Below are 25,282 nucleotides of genomic sequence, written 5' to 3'. Positions count from 1 at the left end.
ACCCACTCCCTTTTCTTCCAAAGCATGCTTTGCTTTGTCTTCAAAAGTGTAAGTAACAACAACTTAAAAAAAAGCTGTTATTACCCAAGGAATTTTAAGGAATAGTTTTATTTATTCTTTGACAATTTCATACATGTATATGGCGTATATCCACCCCACTCTCCCCATCCCCCTCACCGCGGAAGACTTAAAACTTTTGAAGGGTGTATTTTAAAATCATGCATATGTGTGTGTGCTTTTTTGTGTTTAAGTGCAGGTGTCATTGGAGCTATGCATTCCTGGAGCTGGAGTCATAACTGCCCACGCTGGTGCTGGGAACTAGGCTTGGGTCCTCTGTAAATGCACTCTGTGCTGCTAATTGCTGAGCCGTCTCTCCAGCCCCCACAGGGCTTTTCAAGAGTAAGCCCTGCCGGATTGAGTTTCATCCTCTCAGTGCCTCCTTGCTCAGCTCGCCCTGATCTGTTAATTTTACTTGCTCCTGTCTAGCATTTGAAAATCATTATTCACCCATTTCCTTTTTCTTTCCCTTTAAAGTATAATAAACAACTTTAAGATAATGACAATATCTAACATTGGTTATTCAACCATATTTATTAGTTCCTTATTGGATTTATAACATGGCCCCCTTCTCTACCTGTAAGGTTATCTCTCTCCCTCTAGTTATCTTTGGCATCTGTGATGCTAGTAACCATTGCAGATCTTTGTGTGCTTAGCTGTGTGAGGTGCTAGCACAGAATGGTGAGGGGAAACCTGGCATCATCCCTGCCTTCATAGCACTTACAGTCAGTAAATGAACCTTACAGCTATCAGTGTGAGCACTCAACTGTGGCTGAGCTACAAGGAAAGAGGAATGTGGTGCTGTGAATTTGATAAGGGTATTTAACCAGAGCACGACGAAGAGCTGGGATGTCCCACATAAGGAGAATGATGTCTTCAAACGTTGAGCAGTCACACATGTCCAAGATGTCAAAAAACATGGAGCACCAGAGCACAGTGGGGTGAGGGGAAGGAGGTTAGGGGTGAGCAGAGGAGGCCAGCCTCAGCCAGGCTAAATGGGGTATAGCAAGAAGGTAGGCTTTTATCCTTGGCAATAGGGAGCCACTAGAGGGGGTAAAAGACAGGGGGAGATGGTAACGTGGTTTGAAAAGCCCACTCTTTCCAAGAGGAGAATGAATTAGGGTAGGCAGGAACATTTTTCTGGGTTTGTAGCAAGTCAGTAAATGTTGCTCACCGACTGAGTAGTGTGTAAGTAAGACTTAGGGCTCACTCTGGGATCTTTGTATCATGAAATTCTGTCTTCTGGAGCCACTTAAAAGAGTGGTCTGGTTTTTAACATCATTAGTTTCCTATTTTGCAATTCTTTATTCTAACACATGCAGCTCCTGCTGCTAACATCACTGAGTCATAACCATAGTGTTGGGTACTGTGCTGAAGGCTTGATGTGGATTATCTTGATTAATTTCTACTGTGAGCCAATATCAAAAGTGTTTATATCCCTATCACTTTATAGAACTAAGTGGGTTGAAATGAAGGTCTTGCCTCAGAATGAAGTGGTCAGGCTAGACCTCAACACTAGATGTCTCTGATCAAAGAGCCATTACTCTTTGCCACTTTGTCATAGCAGGCCTCCTTTACCGGAAGTTTACTACTATTTCAATACCATGCTTATGACAAAAGGAGGTTCCTTTAGCTTTAGGGAAAAAAGTGATCTGGCTAATCATCCAGTATCTCTTTCCAGAATCTTGGCTAAAACCTTTCATGCTCAGGTTCGGTCACTCACTCAGTTTGCCCTCTGCATTGTTTTATTACGTGTCACACAGAACCTGGCAATGTGTCTTAGCTCATTATTGTGTTTTGACCTTTTCATCTCTGTGGACATATTTCTGGCTGTGTTGTTTCTTCTTTTACAGAAAACTATAATTAGATGAGACATTAAGAATGTGCATTAACCCCAGGTACAAATAGTATTCTATAACTTAATTTCCTCTGTAAGTGAGCATCACCCACAATTAGGCGTAACCACCAACAAATGATTGAAATATTAGCTGAAAAATACTTTTCGTCATGACCATAGGCACCCTCTGTCTCAGGCCTGGCAGTTGTTGAATGGTGTTTGCTCATATTTCTTCTGTGTTTACTTTCCATCCCTTAGGGCAGCCCTTTCTTCGGTTACAATAGGACTGTCTAAAATTGGCTCATAATTTGCTTACATGAATAGGATAACCTAATAGCAGAACATTGAGAATTTTAATTGATGCCTTATTGTATCTTCATGACAATTAATAAGGTCAGTTTGGGCTCAGAAAATGACAGCAACTGTCTATTGTTTAAGAAGTCTTTAAAGGACCATTCATCTTTAACCAAGCATGACTGGCTTGGAGCACCCCCAGGGTTTTGATTTTTTTTATTTCAGAGTTGGTGATTGAACCAAAAGCCTTGTACATGCTAAACATACACACTTTATCAATGAGTTGCTCCCCCAGGCCAAACCAAGTTTTCACAGTTGGAAACAAAATAACAAAATGCCTAGCTGTCCCTGGGAAACTGAGCGTGGAATTGCTAGGCAACACAGCCCGCAAACCTGAAGATCAGGGAGAAGCAGTCATGGGTTGTCCGCAGGATAGAGTAGCTTGCATTTCAGCCATGCTTAGGTATTACTGGAGGTGAAAGTTTAGCAGTGTCTGATTTATTTGCTTGTAGCTTCCTCCAAAATTGCTGTTAGAGATCTAGAGATAGCTAAAGGTATAGTTATTAATAAAATTATCGCAAATGTCCATTGCCAGTTTCATTTCAAGTCTATTAGCAGTGAGCAGGAAAGGCTGCCCTTTAGATAGTAGCTGTGGGCAGGGGGAGACAGTTGCTAGGTATAAAGGTATTGAAGGTATGCAAGGAATAAAGGTATTGAAGACGGCTCTCTTCCTTTCCTTCCACAGTTACTGCTATTACCCTCTCTCGGAGCGGAGCTGCTTTCTTCTAAACTTTGGACTGGGTATAGGACATTGTAATACAGCCTTGAGTTTAGGGATGACAGAGATAAAGGTCTTGCTATTTCTAGCTATCTAATGTTGGCATTGTCATCTTCAAGACAAGGTTTTTAAGTGACTTCATTAAGATATGAGTGACGTGATAGGCTGTATATATTTAATATTTATAATTTTATGAGCTTGGAGATCAGAACGCAGCCATGGAACAAACTATCACCACCACCAAGGCCAGGGACAGATACATCTTCTTCCATGTTTCTTCCCATTCCACTGTTATTGTTGCTCTAATATTAACATCAAACCTACACTCAGACAACTTAAAAAACACAAAACAGTAGCTACAGGCCCTGTGCAAGGATTATCTTCTGTAACTGAAACTGTTTTCTTTTATCATTACCTTCTACTCCCACACCCACCAGGCACCACCAATCTATTCTGCTTCTCTGTGTTTGACTGACCACTCAAACACGTACGGAAGTGAGATCTTACATTGTCTTTCTGAGCTTGACTTATTTCTCTTAGCATAGAATCCTTCAGGCCCATCCATGTAGTCTTTTTAAGAGGACTTTTGTATTTTTAAAAGCCGGATAATATTGCATCCCATTTTCTTTTTATGTGTTCATTCATTGATTGCCATCAAGATTGTAACTTGGACATTGTGAATAATGCTACAATAATTATGGAAGTGTAGGCATTTCTTAGAGATCTGGAATTACATTCTTTTATAAATACCACAATTGGCATTACTCAAGCTTATGTATTTTTATTTTCTTGAGAAACATCTGTACTTGCTTTCACAGCGGGCACTGCTTACGTTCTCAGCAGCGGTGTACTCGAGGTCCCTTTTCTCTGCGTCCTCATCAACTCATGCACCTCAACTCCTGTACCTCCTCCACTTCTTCCTTCCCCACCTCCCTTCCATCCTTCCTTTAATAATTCATTTCCACTTAGTGTATAAAATATTATAACATTTTTGTAATACTTCTCATTGCTCTTTTCCACTCCCACACTGCTCCCCTCTCTTTTCCTTCCTTCTCCTCTTTGGTGAATGATACAAGATATCTTTTCATATACTTGTGGGTGTTTTTTTTACAAATTTTTTCCTAAAATGTCTACTCAGTTATGTTGACCATTTTAATTGGATTATAGCTATTCTTTTGCTATTGATGTATAAGAATTCCTTGTCTATTGCGGATGTTAATTCTTTATTGGTCATGTGATTTGTAAGTTGTTTTTTATTTTTTCTCTCATTCTGTAGGTTGCCCTTTCCCCCTGGCTAGATTCCTCTGTCGGGCAGAGGCTGTTTGGTTTGATGTAGTCCTACTTGTCATTTGTTCATAACTTCTGTTGGTTGGTAGTTTTGGTTAGCATGGACATCTAACATATTAGGTCTTGAAAATCACAAACAGGTATTTCTTTATTTATTTGTTTATTTATGTCAACAAAAGAACAATTAGAAACAATGAACAAATACATTAAAGTTATGGAACACAAAGCCAAAGTTCAAATATTAGTTGTGAATCCCCAGTACTGGGGCAAAAAAGACCAGAGTGGTGGCTCAGTGGGCACAGTATTTGCTAAGTTTAGGACCTCAGAACCCACATAAAAGCTGGACATGGCAGCATATACCTGTAAGCCCGGGGCTGGTGTGTGGAGACAGCATGGTCCTGGGAGCTCACTGGCCAGTCAGTCTGGCCAAAATGGAGCTTCAGGGAAAGACCCCATCTCAAAGTGGAAGTTGGAAAATCAATTAAGAAAAGGCATCCAGAGGTCAACCTCTGGTCTCCACATGTGCCAGCTCAGGTGAACATGACCTTCTCCTGACCTGTGTGTGTGTGCGCGCGCGCGTGCGCATGTGTGCGTGTTTGTGTGTGTTTGTGCACATGCACATGTCAGTTGTGGTTTTAGACACCACAACCTAAAAATAAAATTAGGAAAGCAATCCTAATCATAACAGCACCAAACAGAACAAGATACTTACAAACAAACTTATCAAAACAGAAAAGAGCCAAACACCAAAACTGCAAAGCTGTTTTTCTGGTGGCCTGTTAGGGTGTAGGTAAGCAGGTTTATTCTCTGTATATACTAACTAGTACTTTAAGAAGCTAGTATTGATTCTATCACCTATAGGTGAAATATTTAGAAATAAAATTTTAAAGTTCTCATTGATGTCAATGTTTGATAGTTCTAAATCACATAAAGTCAGCTGTTTTGTTTTTTATCTTTTTCTTTCCTTCATGAAAGAGTTTTTATAAAAATCACACCTTCTTGGGAATAATCATCATTCTTGGTAAGCCTCTCTGGAACTTTATTTGGAAGACGTCATTTCAGATTTCTCCACATTGCACACATGGCAGTTTCATGGAGTCTGGGCTGGTGCTTAGTGGCAGGGCCGTAGGGAAAGACTGGAGCCTTTTTGCCAACTCTCCATGCACGAGGTGGCTTCACTTTATTAACACTTTTTGAAATTCTGTGAGGTGGATGTTTGTCCCATGCTGTAGAAGCAGACTGAGTCAGAGTGGTGGTGAAGTCAATGCCCAGGGTTGCTTACCCATTGTCTCCCGGTCTTTGGAATCACCAAGTAAGTCTCGTAGGTGTGATCTGGGCCCCTGAGGAAGGCTAACGAGTCGTAGCTAGGGTCTCTATATGCTTTCTTTCTGGCTTCTGGACACGGTTCTGAGTACTGAGCGTGGCGGAAGGAATGTGTGTGTGTGTTCTTGTGTGCATTTAGTATTTACATGACAGGAGCAGCCACTTCGGTTGTAAAGAACATTCTTCTCTCTACACAGTCTTGGGCCCCCACAGCTTGGGGCTGTCTGAGGAGCATTTGCCTGAGTGACTTGAAGATGCCATGCAGTGCGCGGAGGCCCTTTGCCTCCTTGGTGTGCCCTTGCTGTCATTTCTTCTGCTCTTCTGGGGACATCAGTGCGTTTGATTCCCTGACTTTTCAGCTTGTGACATATTTATTACTAATTAAAGCTCAGTGCCATGGTTTAGCATGGCAATTAGGAGGAGGTCTTTTTCAAAGATCAGGGGTGACACCTGTAAAGCATTTGATCCCCAAGGTCTCTGTAATTGGTACAGAATTCTGGCAGGTGTAGTTTTGGCTGTGTTATTATCAGTTAACTCTCGGTGTTAATTTATTACGACCAGATCTTTTACAATGTAATGCATTGTTCCACACAGACCTTTGTGTTAAGATAAAAATCTCACCAGCAGTGTCCTTTTGAAAGGCTTTCCCTGCGATAATTAGTCCACGGTGTCCCCATAGTGCAGGCACGCCATGGCTGCTCACAGAGATTCCAGAATCCCCAGGACCACGTACGGCCCATGTCGGATACTGCAAACCCTCCCCTGCTATGTTGCTCTAACCCACAGTAGCCAGTAAGGCAGTAACTAATCCTTATCTGAATGGGTCGGTGGAGCTGATGCATGCCTGTAATCTCAGCACACAGGAGACAGAGGCAGGAGGATTGCCATAAAAGTTCCCAGTGTTCAAGGCTACCCAGGACCACCTTTTGTCAAAAAAGAAGCAAGAAAGCAACAAAGGAACAAGAATGGGGGGGGGGTGGTAGGCGCTACTCCAGGCAGGTGCAGGGCAGGGCAGGGCCCCTGGGCACGGGGTTTAGATTCCCAGGTGCCTTCTGACTTTATCCTAGTGATAATCTTCCCCGAAATGGACGGCACTCTGATTTAATTGCTCTAAATTCCAAATAGCAAGCAGATCACACAAGTGTCCCTCGCTCTGAATTACTCGTTTCCTTCAGCGAAGCAGGCAGAGGCTGCGCACACATGCCCCGTGGCACACACATGGTTCTGTTTTGGCACCTGGTGGCCACCGGGAAACCCTGATGAACCGGTCTACTTGAAAGCATCGTTTCCTGACTACTCTGGAGCTGGAGAAACGATTGCTCGCTCCCTTGATCCGCGGGGCTTCCGAAAGGGAGAGTGTGCTCGCAAGCACAAACAGGAAAGCCTGACATCACGGAGCGGTGGGGAGGAGTCTGCGGCCGCGGGCTCCGAGGCTGTTCGCTCGCTCCCTGGCCGCGCTCCTTTGTGGCCGAGTCGCGCGCGGCGGTGGCCGGTAGGGCAGCGGGGAGCGTGGGAGGCGCGGGGACCCGGAGCCGGGCCACAGAGACGCCCCGGCCGCCTCGGAGCAGGGCGCACCATGCAGCGTCCGTGTACCGGAGAGAAAACTGAGAATGAAATTGCTTTGGCAAGCTAAAATGGTAACGCGAGCTCCCCGCCTTCCCCCGGACTCTTCTCTGCTTAGGGGAATCTTCCCACCTCTCGCTTTCTCGGGCCGGGTTGTTGGAGTCCCGTGGAACTGCTCGGAGCCACCCGCACCCGAGGAGAGCTTTCTCGTTCTGCTTTGTATCCCTCTCCTCTCCGCTCCTCTTCGCCCTAGAAACGATGCGGTCTCAGGCATCGCCTGCGGGGTGTCTGGGACAAACAGATGCATGTCAGGAGAGCAGAACTCGGAAGGACAGAACTCAGTCTGAGGGAGCGGCGCCTCGCTCTGCCTCCCAGCAGCAGCCCATTAACGCAGATCTGAGGTTTAGCTGGCGACACGGCCAGCCAGTGGGTCGCTGTGTAACTTTCAGTGGAAGCTGCGTGAGGATGAGTTGCTTCTCTGCACTTGCCAGAGTGTTTTTTTGTTTGTTCGTTTGTTGTTGTTGTTTTGTAAACGGAAATAAAAACTTTCCTCATCCCCGAACTTTTTGGGGGTTCCAAAACAGTAACAGGAGAAAAAGAAGTACAACTTTACTTCCCAAAGAGGGCTCCTGGCATTAGAACACTTGCTTGCAGGAGTTTAGAATAGACATTGCTCAAATGTTTGTGTACTTAGAGAAGGATAAACTTTTGTTTTTGCAAATGAGTTTTTTCCCCCTTTCACTTAAAGGGACAGAGTTGATCAGGACTAAACCACAGTTTCCTTATGAAGAAAAAGAAATTGAAAAGGCGATTTAAGTATGTGGCTAGCCTATGAAAAATAACTGAACGGAGAAGTCGAGGGATCCTGATACCACAGGAAAGGGCTGTGGGCCAAGAAAATCTCAGCCTTGTCTATTGCAGAGTGTCTTGTATTGCTCTGGTTGGAATATTTATTCCGAACAGCCCGTCTCGGGCTGGGAGTGCTGTTGGAAGCAGGGAAGCAGCTGGGATAGATTGTGCTTAGCAGAGGGAGAAGAAAACAACACCCACAACGACCCTCTTTTTCTTTCTCCTTATCCCATCCCTGGCAGAGCTCGATTCAGGACTGGGGTGAAGAGGTAGAGGAAGGAGCTGTTTACCATGTCACCCTCAAAAGAGTCCAGATTCAACAGGCGGCCAATAAAGGAGCGAGATGGCTAGGGGTGAGTAGAGCTTCTGAGATCTTGAACTTTGGAATTTCAGTGTCTGCTCTTCTGTGAATATCATTATTATTTAGCCAAGGCAGCCCACCCCCCCTCCTCTTCTCCCCTTTGGTCTTAAAAAGGAAACTGCTGATCGCCAAGTGTTTGCACTAGCTGTACAGGTCTGTTTTAGTACTTGGTGTTTTCCAAAGCATCTTCCCCAAGTTTGTCAATAATTCAGAGCCTTCCGGAAACATCTTGAGGTATTTGGCAAACAGATTGGGGGTGGTGTGGCAGAAGATGACAGACACACAGAGAACTGGCCAGAAGGCACCGCTTACTTCTACAAGGGCCATAAGCATCCCTGCCCAGAAGGCACCTTTCCCCCCTCCCTGTCCCCTGTGTGTTGATGCCCACAGCCCAGTCCCTACTCCCAGAAACTCAGAGTGCACCGGCAACAGGCCGCTCAAACCTGCTTCCTTTGAGGGCTGGCAGGTTGTCCGGTTGTGACCGTCTCCTGCAGAGGGGAAGGAGGCAGATGCATGTTTAGTACTGGGACTTTGCCTGTAGAGTATGAAGGGACTATGCCAGACAGAAAGCCTGGCAACAGGGTCACTACTTGGGTAAACAGGAACATGTGGGAGAATGAAGGAATTCTTCAGTTTGGAGAAGAAAGTGGTTACAGATGAGATAGGAACCTGGGAAGGAACAGAGCGGTGGCCGAAGGGAGGCAAAATGGGGCAGGTACTTACTTGGCTTCATTAGAGCCATGCTAGGGCTTGTGGCCTTCAGAGCAGTGAGGAGATGCCTCACTGACCTTTGTTTCAGAACACTCAAGGTTTGGAGCAGTGTTCGCAGGTAGATTGTGGGGTGTCCAGGGCTTCCTGGGAGGAGGAGAGGCAACATGCCTTGTAAGTCTCAGAGTTGAAGGCAGGAAGCCAGGAGCCATGTCTTCCCCCGCCATGGCTGCTGACACAGGATCCTCCCCACACCCGGCTCCCCCAGTTGACCCTCCCAACCTGCCTTAGCTCAGGATTTCCCTGATTCTATGCTTGGGTCAGGATACTCTTAACTAGGGCGGTAAGGTGTTGGTGACTCTGAAGATGGGGTCTACAGAGTTAGGAACTTGCTTGGGGAAAATTAGAGCTCTTTACTTACCAAGCAGGTGTCTTACGCAGGACATGATCCTGACATGTGTTTAGAGTTCTGACAAGTCACTGTGTTGCTTTTGGTGGCGTTGTGTATACATACATTATTTAAATGTGATGTTGCTGGGTTTTTTTTGTTTTTATTTTATTTATTTACTTATTTAATTTGTGTGGCTATTTCTAAATGATTCATAAGCTCTGAACCAGTTGTCTTCAAATAGCCTTTGCATTTTCTGGTGTTGGGTAGCCCTCTCCTTCCTGGAGCTAGTTCTGTAGACCAGGCTGGCCTTGAACTCAGAGAGTGCCTGCCTCTGCCTCCCGAGTGCTTGGATTAAAGGTATGACCTGGCTGTCCTCATCTTTCTAATGACACAAATGTTGCATGGGTGGCAGTGTTAGTGTTTAGCCAGATATGGTAACGATAAATATAGTGGGAGCAATAGAGGGGACCTCAGCCCAACTAAACAGTTGTTCGCTTAGATGTTGACAGCCACTTAGTGATTCTTACCAGCTACTCTGGTCACTGGACTCCACTTCTTATTCTGCCTCTCTCTGTGGCCTTATTCGGAGTTCAGAGGGGTTGGCTCTGAGTTAATCTGTAGATCTGAAATATGGAGTAAAAGGATGATGGAAGATTGTTTCTGGTTCATGGAGGAATCCTGTCCTCCTCCCATTTGAACAAGTGACTCATGGACACCATCAAAAGGCAGTTCTTAGAACTCTCCGCCTCAAGTGCACTTGCTTTCTTGTCATAGGTGTCCTGTGGGGAAGCTCTGTTTTTTTTTTTTTTTTTGTCCTTGAAAATCCCAGACTTAATTTAATATGACTCAACCAATTGAGCCATAGCAATTATGAAATCTTTCTCTTTGGGACCCAGCTGTCTTCCTCGTGTTTGTTTTCCTGCATTCCAGTAACCTATTCAGAATTCTTCAAAGTGAACAATTTTAGAGTTAATGGGGTTGAGGTAAGGTGCCTCGTGCGTACTGAATGAATCTGACAACAACTTTATGGGGAAGGTGGTTTTATGATGCTTTCTTTCTTTTACATACAAGGAAAATAGCGCCCAGACTGATTCACTCATTTGCTCGTGGGGTCATATGGTTCAGAAATACTAGAGACTAGATTTGTACACAGGTGGTTAGCTCTTTGCTGTCAAGAACTGCCTGGGGCCTTAAGTCTGTTTCCATAGTACTTGAAGATGACATTGGTACACAAGAGCAAGGACACTTAACGGTGTGCTTTCCCTAGAGATCATGCCTGGTACAGCATTTCAGAAATGTAGCCTTCTGGTCTTCTTTATGCTTTCAATGATAAGCCGAGCTTCTAAACTATAGGGTGTATCATGACAATGTACATCTTGTTGATAAGCCTGCTACTTAGGTTGTGCAAAGTGTGGCACACGAAACATGGGAATGAGATCATATAACATGTGAGTGTAGGCATAGTCTTGGTAGTGTGTCTGGAGTGCTCTTCGGAAAGCTTAGCACCTGTAATCCTAGCACTTAGGAGGTAGAGGCAGGAACATCAGGAATTCAAGGTTATCTTCTGCTACATAATAATTTCAAGGCCAGCCTGACATACATAAAAAACCTACATAAAACAACAGCACAACAAAACTTCCCAAACCAAACTAAGTTTCAAAAGATGGAGCACAATTTTTCTATTTTCTAGTGCTAAGATCTCAAGATAATTACTATTCAGTTTCAGGAAGTATAGCTAAATACACATTTGTGGCCAGAAAGATGGCTTAGCTATTAAGAGCACTTGTTGCTCTTGCAGAGAACCTGGGTTTGGTTCCCAGCATCCATATAGTGTCACACAACTGTCTGTAACTCCAGTTCCAGGGGGATCCAGTGCCCTCCTCTGATCTCAATGGGTACCAGGCACACATGTAATGCACATACATTCATGCATGGGAAACACTCACACATGTAAAATAAAACAAATTTTAAATAATTGCACATTCTTAGACATGAAGTACATAAGAACTTAACTCATCCTATTTTATTTACTTTGTGATTTAGGAAAGTACGTTTGAGGAAAACCCTATTACAATGGCCCTAAAAACAGATAACCGAGTGTGACCCAGACATGGTTTTCTCAGACATGCAATGGTAGTCTTGCCCATTGGCAGTGTGGCCATATTAACAATAGCATTGAAATGTTGACCTACCTTCTCTCTATATTGTATCTAAAGTTGAATAATTCTGTCGATGCACGGCTCTCATAGGAAAGTGGCTCCTGTCATGTGACAGAATCATGAAAGCTCGAGACAAGAAGGGACATTAGAAATTAATTTCATCTAACTATTCTCTTAGTTTTCAGCATTTTGGAAGGACAAACGGTCAAATTGTGTTATTTGTCTTTGATACCAGCAATACGGCATACATCTACGATGACATGAATAAATAAATTGAAAAATACTAATGTTCTCTGAAGCAGGAACAAGTACAGGTTAGACAAAGTCCTTGAAGGGACAGAAGAAAAGAACTCAGGGAAGGAGCTTAGGGGTCTTCAAAACAGGACAGATTTATGGTCCACAAAAATGTATCACGTTTAGGCTAAGCTTATTGTTATTAACGGGTTCACTTTGTGTGGCCTTTGGGACGTGGACTGGGTGAGTGGATACTGTCGTGGGTTTTCTCACTTCTATACTTCTGTAGTTTTGTGACCATGAGGCAGGGCCCTGGTGCGCCCTCTTGGACACTCCAGCTCTTGGTAAGCTTTTGTTAGGATGAGTTGAAATTTTTGATAGGTAGGAAACTGGCAAAAAACAAACAAACAAACAAACAGTTAAACAGAAGAGGATGGACTAGAAATAAAGAGACATGGAAAGCTTATGTAGACCCACGGATATAGGTGAACTGTGGCCACCTTTGGGCTTTGGAGTGCTGTGGTGAACAGTGGCATCTGAATCGAGTGGTTCCGTCTCTCTGTTAAACCGTCTGCGTCGACTCTACCTGATAACTCAGTGATATTGCTGTGCATACACTGCTCATATGGGGAAGTTTCTTGAGCTGTGAGCCACCTTCGCTTCTGGGACTCTTCTTTGAACCTCCCAGGGTGGATGAGCTGTGCCTCTTGATGTTCCAGAGCATTCTGGTCTCTTGTTATGTGTTTACCTCATGCTGCTGTAATGGCCTATTTGTTTATATTCCCCACTGGTTAATATCTTGTTGCTACAGCCAATAAATGCTTCCTGAATGGATAAATCATGCTTCATCCTTCTTTAGGTTACTCATATTGTCTTGATAAATATGGTTGCTTCTCACTTAAATCACCCTGAAGATGTCAGGAGGAGCAGAAGGGCATGGGAGTGAGAAAAATCAACCAGGTAATAATTACAGCTGTCTCAATGTTCTCTTTCTGGAACAGAGCAAGGCACACACAGAGATAGTGATTATTCTTTTTAGCAACAACAAGAAAGTTTCCCAGTGCCTTTTAAAATCATGAGCTCGGATTGTGCTTGCCTACTTGTGGACTACTGAAGAAAGAAGGGCAACACACGAGTTAAAAAGTATTGGCAAGAGTTACAATTATGCGTGGTTGGAAAGAGCAGGAGTGGGATTTTAGAACTGAAAGGGGATAAGCCCCAGAGGAGCCTATGGTTTACTGTTGGTCATCCTTGTTTTCATCTAGGGAAACAGGCCTTGGGTTGAGCTGTTCATGTCTGTTGGAATGTTTAATTTAGGCTTTAGAAAGTAAAGCTCAAATTTTAGCAGCCATCTGAAAACTAAGCAACCGGTATTTTTCATTTTGACCTTGGGAACATGTTTCTCAAGTAATTAGTCCAATAATAAGGTAGCCTGTGCCAACCAAGAAAAGACAGGCTATTAGAACTGCCTGAGATACTGGTGTGTCTCATCATTGCCTTTCATTGCTTTCAAAATCTCTCGGGATCTGAGTAAGCACTATGTGATACCTAATTAAGAATATCCATTTCAGTTTGTCAATCCAGAGAATACTGAATTTAGCTTAAAGAAATGCATGTCTAGGGGCTGGAGAGAGACAGCTCAGTGGTTTAGAGCACAGGCTGCCCTTCCAGATGATCTGGGTTTGGTTCGCAGCACTACATGGTACCCCATAACCCTCCATATCTCCAGTTCTAGAGGATCCATCTCCCTCTTCTGGCCTCTTTGGGTACTGCATACATATGGTAGACATACATGCAGGCAAAACATACACACATAAAAATAATAAATAAAATCTTCACAAATAATAAAGCACATCTAACGCTAGCAAATAAGAGCAGTATAGACCTTAGATGTATAATAATTCTTTGTTTATACTTAAACATATACATCCTATTTCTGTTACAGACATATTTCTTTCTTACTTCTCTAAAGCTATAAGGTAAAAGCCCCTTGGAGTTCTAAATTAAAGAAGAGAGGTAAGTGAGCTCCACATAAGCTTGTTGTTGGGATCTGTCAGTGCACTGACCTCTTCATTTCCATCTCATTTACCCCCAGCATACGTTTCCTTTTAGACTTCCCTCTTCTAAATGATGACTTTACAGTAAGTGTCATACATACAGTATGTTACAGTATGCAAAAAAGTTAAGTGAAACATCTCCAACACGATGTCTGTTTTCCATAAACAAAGCAAGGCAAGTATTGGAAATGGGGAGAGATCATGAAAGTTGCTTCATTCTCTTAGAGAGGTGAAGCCAGCAGCCTGTCTCTGGCTGGCCAATGGGTGGGACTAGCTCTACAGAGTTCATATGGAGTTCTCTGGAGTGTCTAGGTCATTTGTGGGAAAACACAATCCTTGTGAGATCTCTTGCTGATCTTGTATATCACCTGTTTCTGCTGTGCATATTTGAGCATATAACTGTGCCTTTGATAGCATCCATCACTTCACAGATAATATGCTCAATATGGGGATACAGAGTTAAGTGAACGGCTTTCTTCTAAAAGGGCTTGCAAGTGGGAGAGACAGAAAGTCAAGCCAATTCCAGTATGTTGTATTAGATATGATATCCTTTGGGACCATGGATGAGACAGGGGCAGCGGGCTGCCCAGACATGCTGTATTGCAGAGAGGGCTTTTCAGCGGAGGGCCATGGCTCAGGAGGAACGTAAAGCTGCTCTTAGGGCCTGACATGCTTCTTTCAGCCTGTGAGGAAGCAGGGAGGCCAGTGATGGGATTTCCACACGAGGCCCAGCCTGGGGAAGAGGCCAGAAGTCACAAAAAAATGGGGCTGGAGAGCAAGGATGCTGGCATTGGGAGCCATGGTTCTCAGCTGTGGGGTCAGTACGCTATGGAGACGTGTGCTATTACAGGGACAATCGGTGACGGGTTTTAAACAGAGAAGTGCATTCTAGAGTGATGACAGACTTTGAGGGAGGACGCATTGGAGGGAAGCCAGACTGTAGCGAGGGGACCCCAGAGGATGGTTGTGTAGTAATGTGGTGAAGAAAGGAATGAAGACCTGAAGGGAGACAGTGACAGCAGAGTGAAGAGGACGAGGGGGGAGGGGAGAACGGTGGGTGTCTGTGTGGGAAGAAGGGTGCTGGAATGGGGTCCCATTGACAGGCTGGCCTGCTTTCCTGGGGACAGTGTCACTCTGCTCTCCTTCAGGCAAATGTCCTAGGGCACCTCACCAACAATGCCTCCTATCCCAGGAGGAGGAACTCCAGATCTGAGTGTGTTTGATATGTCACGACCAGAGACCTAGCATCAGCCTAAGCTCACCAAGAATGAGGCACAAAGCTCTGTGTAGCTTCCCAGATTCCAGAGGACGCTGTGCTGTGGGTCTTCTGGTTTTCCCTGCAAAGGCAACGCGTAGACTCTGTAGAGTGTGGAGGGAGAGTAAATACAGAGCTCACTGCACTGTGATCACAGAGCTGCGTTGTAGATAACAGCATTTAAGCTAATAATCATGTCGTTAGGGACACAAGACATTTTGCAGTTAGGTGTTCTGGTCTTTATCTCTGTCCCCACTCAGTGTCTAGCCCTCCCTGACACTGTACTTCTTGGCTGCTGGCTTTCCTGCTTTCGGAGGCTCACTGGGATTGCTAGTTCTCTCTCTCCGTGTTCACATATTTCCTCACATTTTACCTTGCAGGATTTGTTGTGTATTTATACCATTACTGTACAGCCTCTTCTGGATAACTGATCAAAGCTTGACCCTGACACCCTTCCCTTGCCTGTGTGGTTATTGAGATCACCTGACTAACTTTAATCCGAGAACCACCTTTACTTTAAAAAAAAAAAAAAGGACTGCAAATAGAGGAAGCACACGAGGAATAAAGATAGAACGGGCCCACAGCACTCAGTGGGCCCACAGCGCTCAGTAGGCCGCCACTTAGTTACCTGTTGCAGGAAGCTGTCTGTGCACGTAGAGAAGACTCTGCTCTTCATGGCTCCTTCTGCCCCACACTGTAGGAGTGCTGTGTCTCAGCACTGCCGTGGCCCTGTGCTGTGCTCTGGTGATGTGGGGCTCTAGCTACCTTCACTCTGCAAACCCATTTCCTCCTTTACGCAACTCAAAACCTGATTCTTCAGGGTACCAGTGGTGGTAGCTTGGGAAGAGATAGAGTGTCTGTGGCTCCAGGTAGTTTTTTAAACTCTCATTAAAGCAACAAACAAACAGCTCATGGGCCCCAACTTCTGGCTTTTTGTTTCTTGGCATAGTTCATTTATTTGAATTCATGTCAACAGTTAATCTTATCCCACATACGTAAACGCCGGAAGTTTTTCTCTCCGTGTGTGTGTGTTTTATTTCTTGCTGATTGAATATTTTTATCTTTTATAAAAGAGAAGCCAAGCCTGAGTCTTTAATTTCATAATTCTAAAGACAGTTAGAAGGCCCAGACCAGGTCTTTTCTGCTAACAGTGGATGCTGTTGGTCAGTCCATCACCGTCTCTGCCACCCTCTCCCTAGTGACTCCTCTCTTGTAGCAGGCCATTGTGTGTCTGAGACTTCTGTCGCTGCCAGTGGTGGGGTTGGGGTCTGTGGGCAGTTTTTTTCTACAAAGTTAAATACAAGAACATTTAATGGATACTGGTAAAAAGAACCGAAGCTGGATGAGATGCTGGTTAAAAATACAACGCTTTATGGTCATTCCTTTCCCCAGCTGAAATTGCAACACTTGAAGTTGTTTGTTGAGATAACTGATAACTCTAAATGGAAAAACCCAGGAAATCGGAAGCTTTGGGTTATTTTGCAAAGGATAGGGAAAAGACTGGCTGCCTCTGTCCAAAGGTTGACTTCTAATGACAGACACAATAAACAAATTCTTTTTTTAAAAATGACTTAGGCAAGCATTAGCAGGGAGAGCTCAGCGCCGTCAAGGCCTGGCTGGAGGATTAGCACACTGGTCTTTGAACTCCGCTGGGTTTTTCTAGGAGCTGGCCTCTTCTGGCTGCTCTTCCCTTTCAGGGGTGTTTTCTGTGGGGACCCGGGGTAGGAAGCCTGCTTGGTGGAATCAGACAGACTGCTTTGAAATGTCTCTGTCTCATGTGTGCTGTGCTGGCTAGAGCTAAGAGGTTGTATCCCCCTCTAAGCCTGGGTTTCCCTGCCACGAAGTGGAGGTAATACCAATGGCCTTCCCATTGCACTGCTGTGGATGTAGATGACTGATGTACGGAAGGTGCTCGGCAGAGGGTGGAGGATCTGGTGTACATTTGCTCACTGAGTGGCGGCTCTTGTCAACTCCGCACTGCAGAACCCTCTTTGGTGCCCAGCCATGGAACCTCAAAGAGATTTGTGGCTTTGCTCCATGTGCCCACTGAAGGTTAGGGTTATGAGCAACCCCAGGCTGCTTAGGAAAGTGTACTAAGCACATTCCCAACTTTGTCCTCTCATTTTTGCACTCAGTAGTGGAAGGCCCAACCATGGCAGGGTTCAGTAAAGTTTGCTTAATCAAATAATACAGCGTCCACTTTTTCATCGCTTGCACAGAATGCTGTATGTAAATACTGAAAGGGGTTTATTTCGTTCATTGTTTTGTGAGCTTCACTCGGTCCCGGGAGGGAGGGGGCAGAAGAACAGTTTGTAGTGTCGTGGACGAGAGACACAGAGGAGAAGTGACAGGAGAGGCGTGCAGTATCAGATACAGCCCCAACGATGCATTGCCATAAACTTGGGTTCCACCTCGCAGGGTCACCACCTCCCAAAGGCCAGTCAGGGTCGGCAGTCCAACGGTAGATTAAGCCCAGATTGCTGGAGCTCTCCCGCTGTAAGGCCTCTGGAAACAGCTGCTCAGACACACCCCAAACCATAATGTAGATCATCAAGATTAACCCTTATGAATATCTATTTCTGTTCTTTGTCCAGCCATCTGCACAGTGAAAGACAAAATTACTCCTTAGGATCCAACATTTTGCATTTCGATTTCCTGCAGTTTTTCTCGAGTTAATTTGTTGGTGTTGTTTTCACGTTTAATTTTTGTTTTTGAACTGGGGCTGGAGTGCTTAGGAGCACTTGCTGTTCTTGCAGAGCACTCATGTGGGGGCTGCTTACAGCCACTCACAGCTCTAACTCTTGTAGATCCAACACCCTCTTCTGGCCTCTGGGTAGCCCTCTCCCCCCCATAAACATACACATTCAGGCACATAAATTTAAAAAATAATAATAAATTTTAAAAACTACCCAAAAGTGACTAATTTCCATCTTCTATATTTGATATCTCTGATGGAAAAATAAGAGGAAATAGTTCTATCTCATTATGTTAGACTCATTTGGACAAAATTTAGGGTGTTAGCAAATTGTGTTGGCAGCGTAAGTTTCAGGTCCTGAAGGACTGTGTGCGATGACGATAAAATCTCCCGCTGTGCCACCTGCTGCTTAGTTAATACAACACCTGGATCCCAAGCTAGTAAAGAGCTTCGTGACTTTGAAACTGTCACATGATTTTTCTTATGGTTCTTCATCTGTAAAATGGGGTGTTACCTGTTTTCTGCCTGAGTTAGCTAATGCATACCAGTAAGTTGTAATACAAACATCTCTTTTTTTTTTTCCTCCTCTCTACTCACCACCCAGGTGCTTGATGGACATGTTCTGCTCATTAGCCCCGCCCCCTTCCCCTCCCTCATTCTGTAAAAGGGATTCTGTAGTTTCCTCTTTCCACCTGCTGCTGACCTAATGACATCTTCCACCCCTCCACCCGGTCATCACCTCTGGTCGCTGTGGGTGTAGTGAGGGCGCAGAGCACTGGGACTGTCCGGACATCCACCCTGGGAATAAATAACCCTTGCTCACTGGATTCTGGAGACAGTCGTTATGACCATATGGCATAGGAGAACTTTTTACTTCTCTCTTTGATGCTCCTTCTCTCTCTCGTACTTTTGGTTTGTTGCACAGAGCATGGTAAAGTGACTGCCGAATCAGCCCTCAGTTTAACACCAGTGTGGGATTTGAACTCAAGGCCCAGTGCCGGGGCAGGAATGTTACTAACCACCCAGAACCGACCCTGCCACAACATAGGCATTTGAAACACTTCCTTTGGGAGCCCTGTGGCTGCTCCCTGTGCTTTCTTCCCACCTGCACCCCTTTTCCTGCAGCATTCCTGGCCTCCCCATCAGGAGCACGGTTCTAAAGTCCCATTTTCCTTCCTCCTTCCCACTTGCTTATCACAGATGCTTCCTTCTTGCTTTCCATCTCTCCCGGGTGAGTTCCTTTTTTTTTGTTCTTGTTCCTTCCTGTCATTTCTGAGTTCAAAATAGTCTCCAGGGTCTTTAGCTGGTTGGCCACAAATCTGACCTTCCTTCTATTCAAACGGGTCTCTCCTGAGCGTCTTGCGGTGCTGTCCTGTTCACTTGAGATAGTGCCACCCCAGGACCCATGCTGTTAATCTGTGCCTGTTCTCAGCTGATTTGTGGAGCTCACTGACCCTTGTACTCAGAGCTCTGGCTGAAAATTAAGTCTCCTGTACCAAGATGCTTAATCAGTGACTTGCTCACATTGTTCCTAACACTGACCTCCCTCTCCCCTGCTGACTGCGTGTGGTGCAGAAGGGAGACAGGGCGGGTGAACTGATTCAGGACGCACGGTGACATTCATCTCTGTGCAAAGCTATGACGCTGTATCAGATGAGGCTTAGGAACCAGCTTTCAGATAGCATGCTATTCCGGGTGTCCTGGAAGGGGCCTTCTGCTGTTCTGCCCCCGCTGAAATGTCTCTTGGGGTGGGGCTCATTTTGCCTCAAATGTTTCTCCATGAGCTGACTTTACACTTGAGGCTGGAAGACTATGCTCTTCCTTATAAAAATGGCTTCCTAGCCACTGTTGACATTTGGGGACTATCTCAGTGCTCTAGGATAAATGTTTGACAGACTCTGAGGACTGGTGGCGAAGCACTGACTCACAGCCTCTACCCCTAACCCATGCAGTAAGGTCCAGCGAGCGGGCTGCAGAGGTTCTGCTAGAACCCATGCCAAGTAGACCATGATCTCAAAGGTTCCGTTCATCTGGCCCTCTAGCTCCGTGCACAGTGAGGAAAAGCTGTAGACTTCATTACACAGAGAGAAGTTCAGTTTCACTCTCCCCTGTGTCGCTGCCTATGGCACCGTGTCTGCTGCCAGGCTCCCAGGCTCACACTGATGACCAACTCTGTTACCTGCAAGTCAGCTCAGACCCCATCTCTCATCGGCTAGTTTCCTGACCTCTTCTGGATTCATTACTTTTTTTTTTTTTTTTGGTGTAGTTCAAGGTGTTTTTAGCACTTACACTTACCAAAAGCTCTGTTGCAGCATTTGTCACACCGATAATTTTTGTTTGTTTGATTCAGGGTCTTGCTGTTTACGCCAAGCCTGGCCTCAGACTCACTAGGTAGCCCAGGCTGGTTGTGGCCTTGTGTTTTTCCCACTTCAGCTCCCCGAGCGTTGAGATTACAGATGTGTACCATCATCTTTGGCCCTTAAGTATATTTTTGGTTTTCCATTGCCCTGTTCATGTGGGTGCCTTGAGGTGTGGGTCACATTTCATTAATCTTTGCATTCCATAGCCTGGGACATTGTCTGAGCTATCACCCTTACTCAGTAGCATCTATTTTCATGTTTGTTTGAAGACAGGGTCCTTCTACCTCGCCCAGGTTGTCCTGGAACCAAAACATGTATATTTAATGATAAGTTATTTCTTGTCATTGGTGATATGCTCAGCGTCAGTTTTTGAAACAAAAGGGAAACATTGAATAAGTAAGCTAGATTTGATTTACAACTTACTGTCCAACTAGCTGTATAACAGGGAAGGGAATATTGCCTTTACTTCATTTTATTACTGCTGGTTCATTTCTTTACTGCATGATCTTGTGAGGTGATGGTGAGCCTTATAGAGACAGGGGCTGGCATGGAATTCAGACTTTACCTAGAGATTTCGTAGAGATATAACGGTTTGAGTCATGAATCAGGAATAGAGCTCCAGGAACTTTTTTCTCTGAGTTCTTAGAATTTTCATCTGTCTTATATATCTGATACCTGAGCTCTGTAATTTTCTTTACATTTATATTCCCGGCATCAAGCCGGTCTGGCTTTACTCTGTTGACTGTGATTATTCAGAGGGGTCAGGCACCCTTGGTGTACAGGATGCAGGATGTGTGTGTCCTTCAGCCTCTTATGCTGACACAGATGCCTCAGTTTGCTGTGTGGCTGCTCTCTGAGGGGCGCTCAGGACTTGCTGGCAAAAGGAGACAAAGGGAAATGCGGGGTAGCTGGTGGAGCCTTGGCCTATGCTCAGGGCCCTGGTTCTCTGCCCTGCACTGTGCAAGCCAGGCATGGTGGCATGTGCCTGTAATCCCAGTACTTGAGAGGTGGCAGCAGGGCTCAGAAGTTCAAGGTCTTCTTTCCTCCATTACAGGGTTTTATGGGAGTTTGAGCCCGGCTTGGGCTAGACACTTGGTTGACAGAGAGGGGAAGACTTAAAAATAACCTACATAAATTATGAAATGTTCTCTATATAGTTCATTTTCACAGTGAGACTTGAACCCCTGTGCTTTCCCGACCTGCTCACTTTCCTCTATTAACTTAGAGTCTTAACTCTTAAGTTTCTACTTTCAGCAGCATGGAAAACTGAAGTTTGATTTTTTTGTTTGTCTGTTTAATTTCCACCCATTTTTAGGTGCTTTCAGAGTGTCCTGACCAGAACTTGCTCTGCCACACTCAGGCTTTCTGACTGCTCTGGCCCTGCGCACATGCTTGCTTTTCCTCTGTGTCGGTAGCCAACAGGGCATGTACTTGCTTTGGAAAAGAAGCAAACACTAAGGACATCTTCCTTTTAAAGGAGTGCTGCGGCTGTTTTGAACAAGAGAAGATATCCTCCATAATCTTATCATGTGGGGGTGGGGTGGGGGTGGGGTGGGGGTGGGGTGTTTGTCTGTAACCCTGGTCTTGCCATGTGTAACCCTGGCTGGCTTGGACTTTGCAGAGGTCTGCCTGCCTCTGCCTCCAAGAGCTGGGCTGAAGGGCATGCTGCCTTCCATCCACCACCAGTAGCAGTTCTTCCTAGTTGCTTATCGCCATCTGATCTTTATTTGTTGACACTTTTTGATATAGCTGCTGATATGATTGCTATTCAGCTTTGTGTTTGGCAAATGTTACTTTCAGAACAAGTCCTTGAAAATGTGCTCCCTGATTTGTTTGTGACATTTGTTGTGTTTCTGATACTACAGGACCCTCATTCCCACCCCCAGTGCTTTCCAACTTCTTGGTTGAGGCTTTTCAAGGTGATAAAGCCTTCTTTCTGGTCTTTTCCTCCTCAAAGTCCTGGCCTTTATCAGAGCTCTGGGGCCTGTGGAGGAGGTGGAGGCTGATGGCAGCGTGGGATGAGGGCCTGTGACTGCAGGTCCAGGGGATGCGGGAGGGGACCACGCCTTCCTTCTGTTCTGCATAGGGCTGTGGGGGAATGGGCTGGGGAGTATGGGAGCAGATGCCCTAGGGTTGCATGGCAGCCCCCAGAGCTCTTGAAATGAGTTTCTCTGGACTGAATGTCTGCCCCTGCAAAGCCGACTTCAAAGTTTGAAGACTTGATGACATAAAATTTCGCCATGATTTCTTATAGTGAGCTTATGGTAAAATAATCACATTCTGGGTATGATAGGTTACATAAAATATTGTTAAAATTAATAAAAACATGTGTTTTTTTGTTTTGTTTTTTAACCAAGTTAAACATGACACTTATAGAAGGTACCTATAGCTGGCAGGGTATTTACTTTGGGCAGCGTTGTTCTCAAACCTTAGTGTTCAAAATGCAGATTGTGGAGTCTCAAATTAATTCTGTGGTTAAGAAAATAGTGTTTTTAAATTAGGATAGAATGGACTAGAAATGTCAGAATGGCATTATTGGGAAACTTTTTGTTTTTATAATACATATGTTTTGAGAAGACTCCAGATAAGATGTGCCCTTAAAAAACAAACAGACAAAAACAAAAACAAAACCTGTGAATCATGGTCAGAATGTCTACAAGTCACTGTTTTGGTGGCTGGCTTCATCTGGAGCATTACCAAAAGACCTGGTCTGCTCTACTGGAGGGCAGATCGCTACCAGGAACATCGTATAATGCTGAGGTCTCAGAGGTTGAAGCTGCTCTGGAACTCTTCAGCTCAACCAGACCCTACACGAATGTAAACCTGCGTGTCAACGCTCATCTCAATTAGCCAGGAGACTCTGGAGTGAAAGGAACAACGATTCTGCAGTCTGTCTGTGGATGGCCTGTCCGTGAGCTCAGTCTGTAAAGTGCCCCAGGAGTCTAGAAGGCTTTTTTTGTAATTAAAACCTTTTTCAACATGGTCTTGTGGATGATGATTCTTCCTAAGTGAGATGTTCCTTGGTGACCTTGGACTCAAGCCAGATTTAATAGATATTCGTTTTGTTTTGTGAGTCCAGAGTCTTTCCTTACTGTGTCCCCTTGACAGCTGAAGAGGCTGGCAGGGGCTGGGGGTGGGAAATCCAAAGAGGCTGTTTGTTCTCACCCAGGACACATCAGTCAATCTTCTAGAAAGGATGTCTTACAGCACACTAGATATAGGGACAGAACCTTCGCAATAGGGCAGTATGTTTTCCTGGGTCCTAAACAAAGGATACTTACAGCCGTGGGGAGGAGGCAAAGTCCTCCCTCCCCCTATAATAAAGTTTATGAACTTACATGGCCTTGTATTTATTCTGACAGTTGTAAAAATTCTTTCGAGTTGACCCATTTTTCCTTTCTTAATTAAAAAAAAAAAAGTCTGGCAGGCAAGAGTAAGAAATGTGAAACACGTGATGCTTCAGCTCTTTCTCCTGGAGCCAAATTCTTTAAAATTAAGTCTTAGACACGCTTGATTTTTAGCAAACAATTGCCTGCAAAAGCCACCAAACATTTGTTCCTGAAGCTTGTAGATTTAGATGGAATTTGTCTTCAGGAAGGAATCTTAAAGCACTGCATTTAGGAGTCACTGAACTGGAACTGTCTGCAGAGCATTTGCCCTGGAGAGTTAGCACACTCTAAGCATCCAGAGGGCTAGGCAGCCTTTGTTTCTCCTTCGCCTTGTTGGTAATCACCCAGGATTTTTTTAAACATTTTATTTATTTATTTACAATTTATTTACGTTGTATCTCAGCTGTAACCCCTTCCCTTGCTCGTCCCCTCCCAATCCCACTCTCACTCCCTTTTCTCTTCCCTATGCCCTTCCCCCAGTCCACTGATAGGGGAGGTCTTTCTCCTTCCGTCTGACCCTAGCCTATCAGGTCTCATCAGGAATGGCTGCATTGTCTCCCTCTGTGGCCTGGTAATGCTGTTTCCCCGTCTGGGGGTGCTCAAAGAGCCAGTCACTCATATTTATCACCCTGCACAAAACTAAAGTCCAGGTGGATCAAAGACCACAACATAAAACCAGACACACTAAATCTGTTAGAAGAAAAAATGGGAAAGAGCCTTGAACTCATTGGGACAGGAGACAATTTCCTGAACAGAACACCAACAGCACAGGCTCTAAGAGCAATAATCAATAAATGGGACCTCATGAAACTGAAAAGCTTCTGTAAAGCGAAGGACACTGTCGTCAGAACAAAATGACAGCCTACAGACAGGGAATGGATCTTCACCAACCCTATATCTGACAGAGGGCTGATATCCAGCATATATAAAGATCTCAAAAAGTTAAACGCCAACAAATCAAGTGATCCAATTAAAAAGTGGGGTACAGCGCTAAACAGAGAATTTTCAATAGAGGAATATTGAATGGCAGAGAAACACTTAAAGAAATGCTCAAAGTCTTTAAACATCAGGGAAATGCAAATCAAAAGGACCCTGAGATTTCACCTTACACCCACCATAATATAAGATCAAAAACTCAGCTGGAGAGGATGTGGAGAAAGGGGAACCCTCCTCCATTGCTGGTGGGAATGTAAACTTGTACAGCCACTTTAGAAATCAATCTGGCACTTTCTCAGACAATTAGGAATAGTGCTACCTCAAGATCCAGATATGATTCCTAGGCATATATCCAAAATATGCTCAAGGACATTTGCTCAACTGTGTCTGCAGCAGCTTTATTTGTAATAGCCAGAATCTGGAAACAACCCAGAGGTCTTTCAACTGAGAAATGGATACAGAGATCAGTCTGTATTTTTAAGGGAGTTGGGTGAAAGATGTGCAAGTTTCTTTGGAAATAGGAAGTACCAGAGTCCCAAGGACAGACTGAACAGGCACCAGCATTTGAATGCCTGCTGATCAAAAGCGTTCATTTGTTTTACCTGTTCCTTCAGATCTGAGCCTCTGTAAAGGCTCATATAATTTTGGAGCTTTTACCACACTTGATTTGAAGGCCACCAAAGGTCAAGTCACTCTCTGGGTTATTTCCCCATGGCTCCCCTTTGCACACTCCATGCTATCGCCAGCGG

At 44.7% G+C, this 25,282-nt stretch overlaps 1 protein-coding gene and 1 long non-coding RNA gene across 5 annotated transcripts in view; both read left to right on the top strand.

Annotated features, from left to right (window-relative positions):
* Rgl1 (ral guanine nucleotide dissociation stimulator like 1) overlaps positions 1 to 25,282 on the top strand; it is a 257,262-nt gene that overhangs the window by 138,241 nt on the left and 93,739 nt on the right. For 2 of the 4 annotated variants that reach the window (XM_021632871.2, XM_021632875.2), the window contains one exon: positions 8,231 to 8,341. The exons of 1 other annotated variant lie outside the window; for it this stretch is intronic. In XM_021632871.2, coding sequence (XP_021488546.1) covers positions 8,231 to 8,341 — 111 coding nt within the window. Of the gene's footprint in view, positions 1 to 6,974; positions 7,214 to 8,230; positions 8,342 to 25,282 lie in introns of those variants that run through there. One more of the 4 variants, XM_021632872.2, reaches the window with a different exon arrangement.
* On the top strand, positions 11,108 to 21,735 carry LOC132646373 (uncharacterized). The gene is made up of 3 exons (XR_009584592.1): positions 11,108 to 12,801; positions 13,787 to 13,857; positions 21,524 to 21,735. It is a non-coding gene; the product is annotated as an uncharacterized LOC132646373 (long non-coding RNA).

The sequence above is a fragment of the Meriones unguiculatus genome, chromosome 11 (assembly GCF_030254825.1).
Source record: "Meriones unguiculatus strain TT.TT164.6M chromosome 11, Bangor_MerUng_6.1, whole genome shotgun sequence".
NCBI lineage: Eukaryota > Metazoa > Chordata > Mammalia > Rodentia > Muridae > Meriones > Meriones unguiculatus.
Note: the sequence above shows the minus strand (reverse complement) of the source record. Positions and strands in the feature narration are given on the sequence as shown.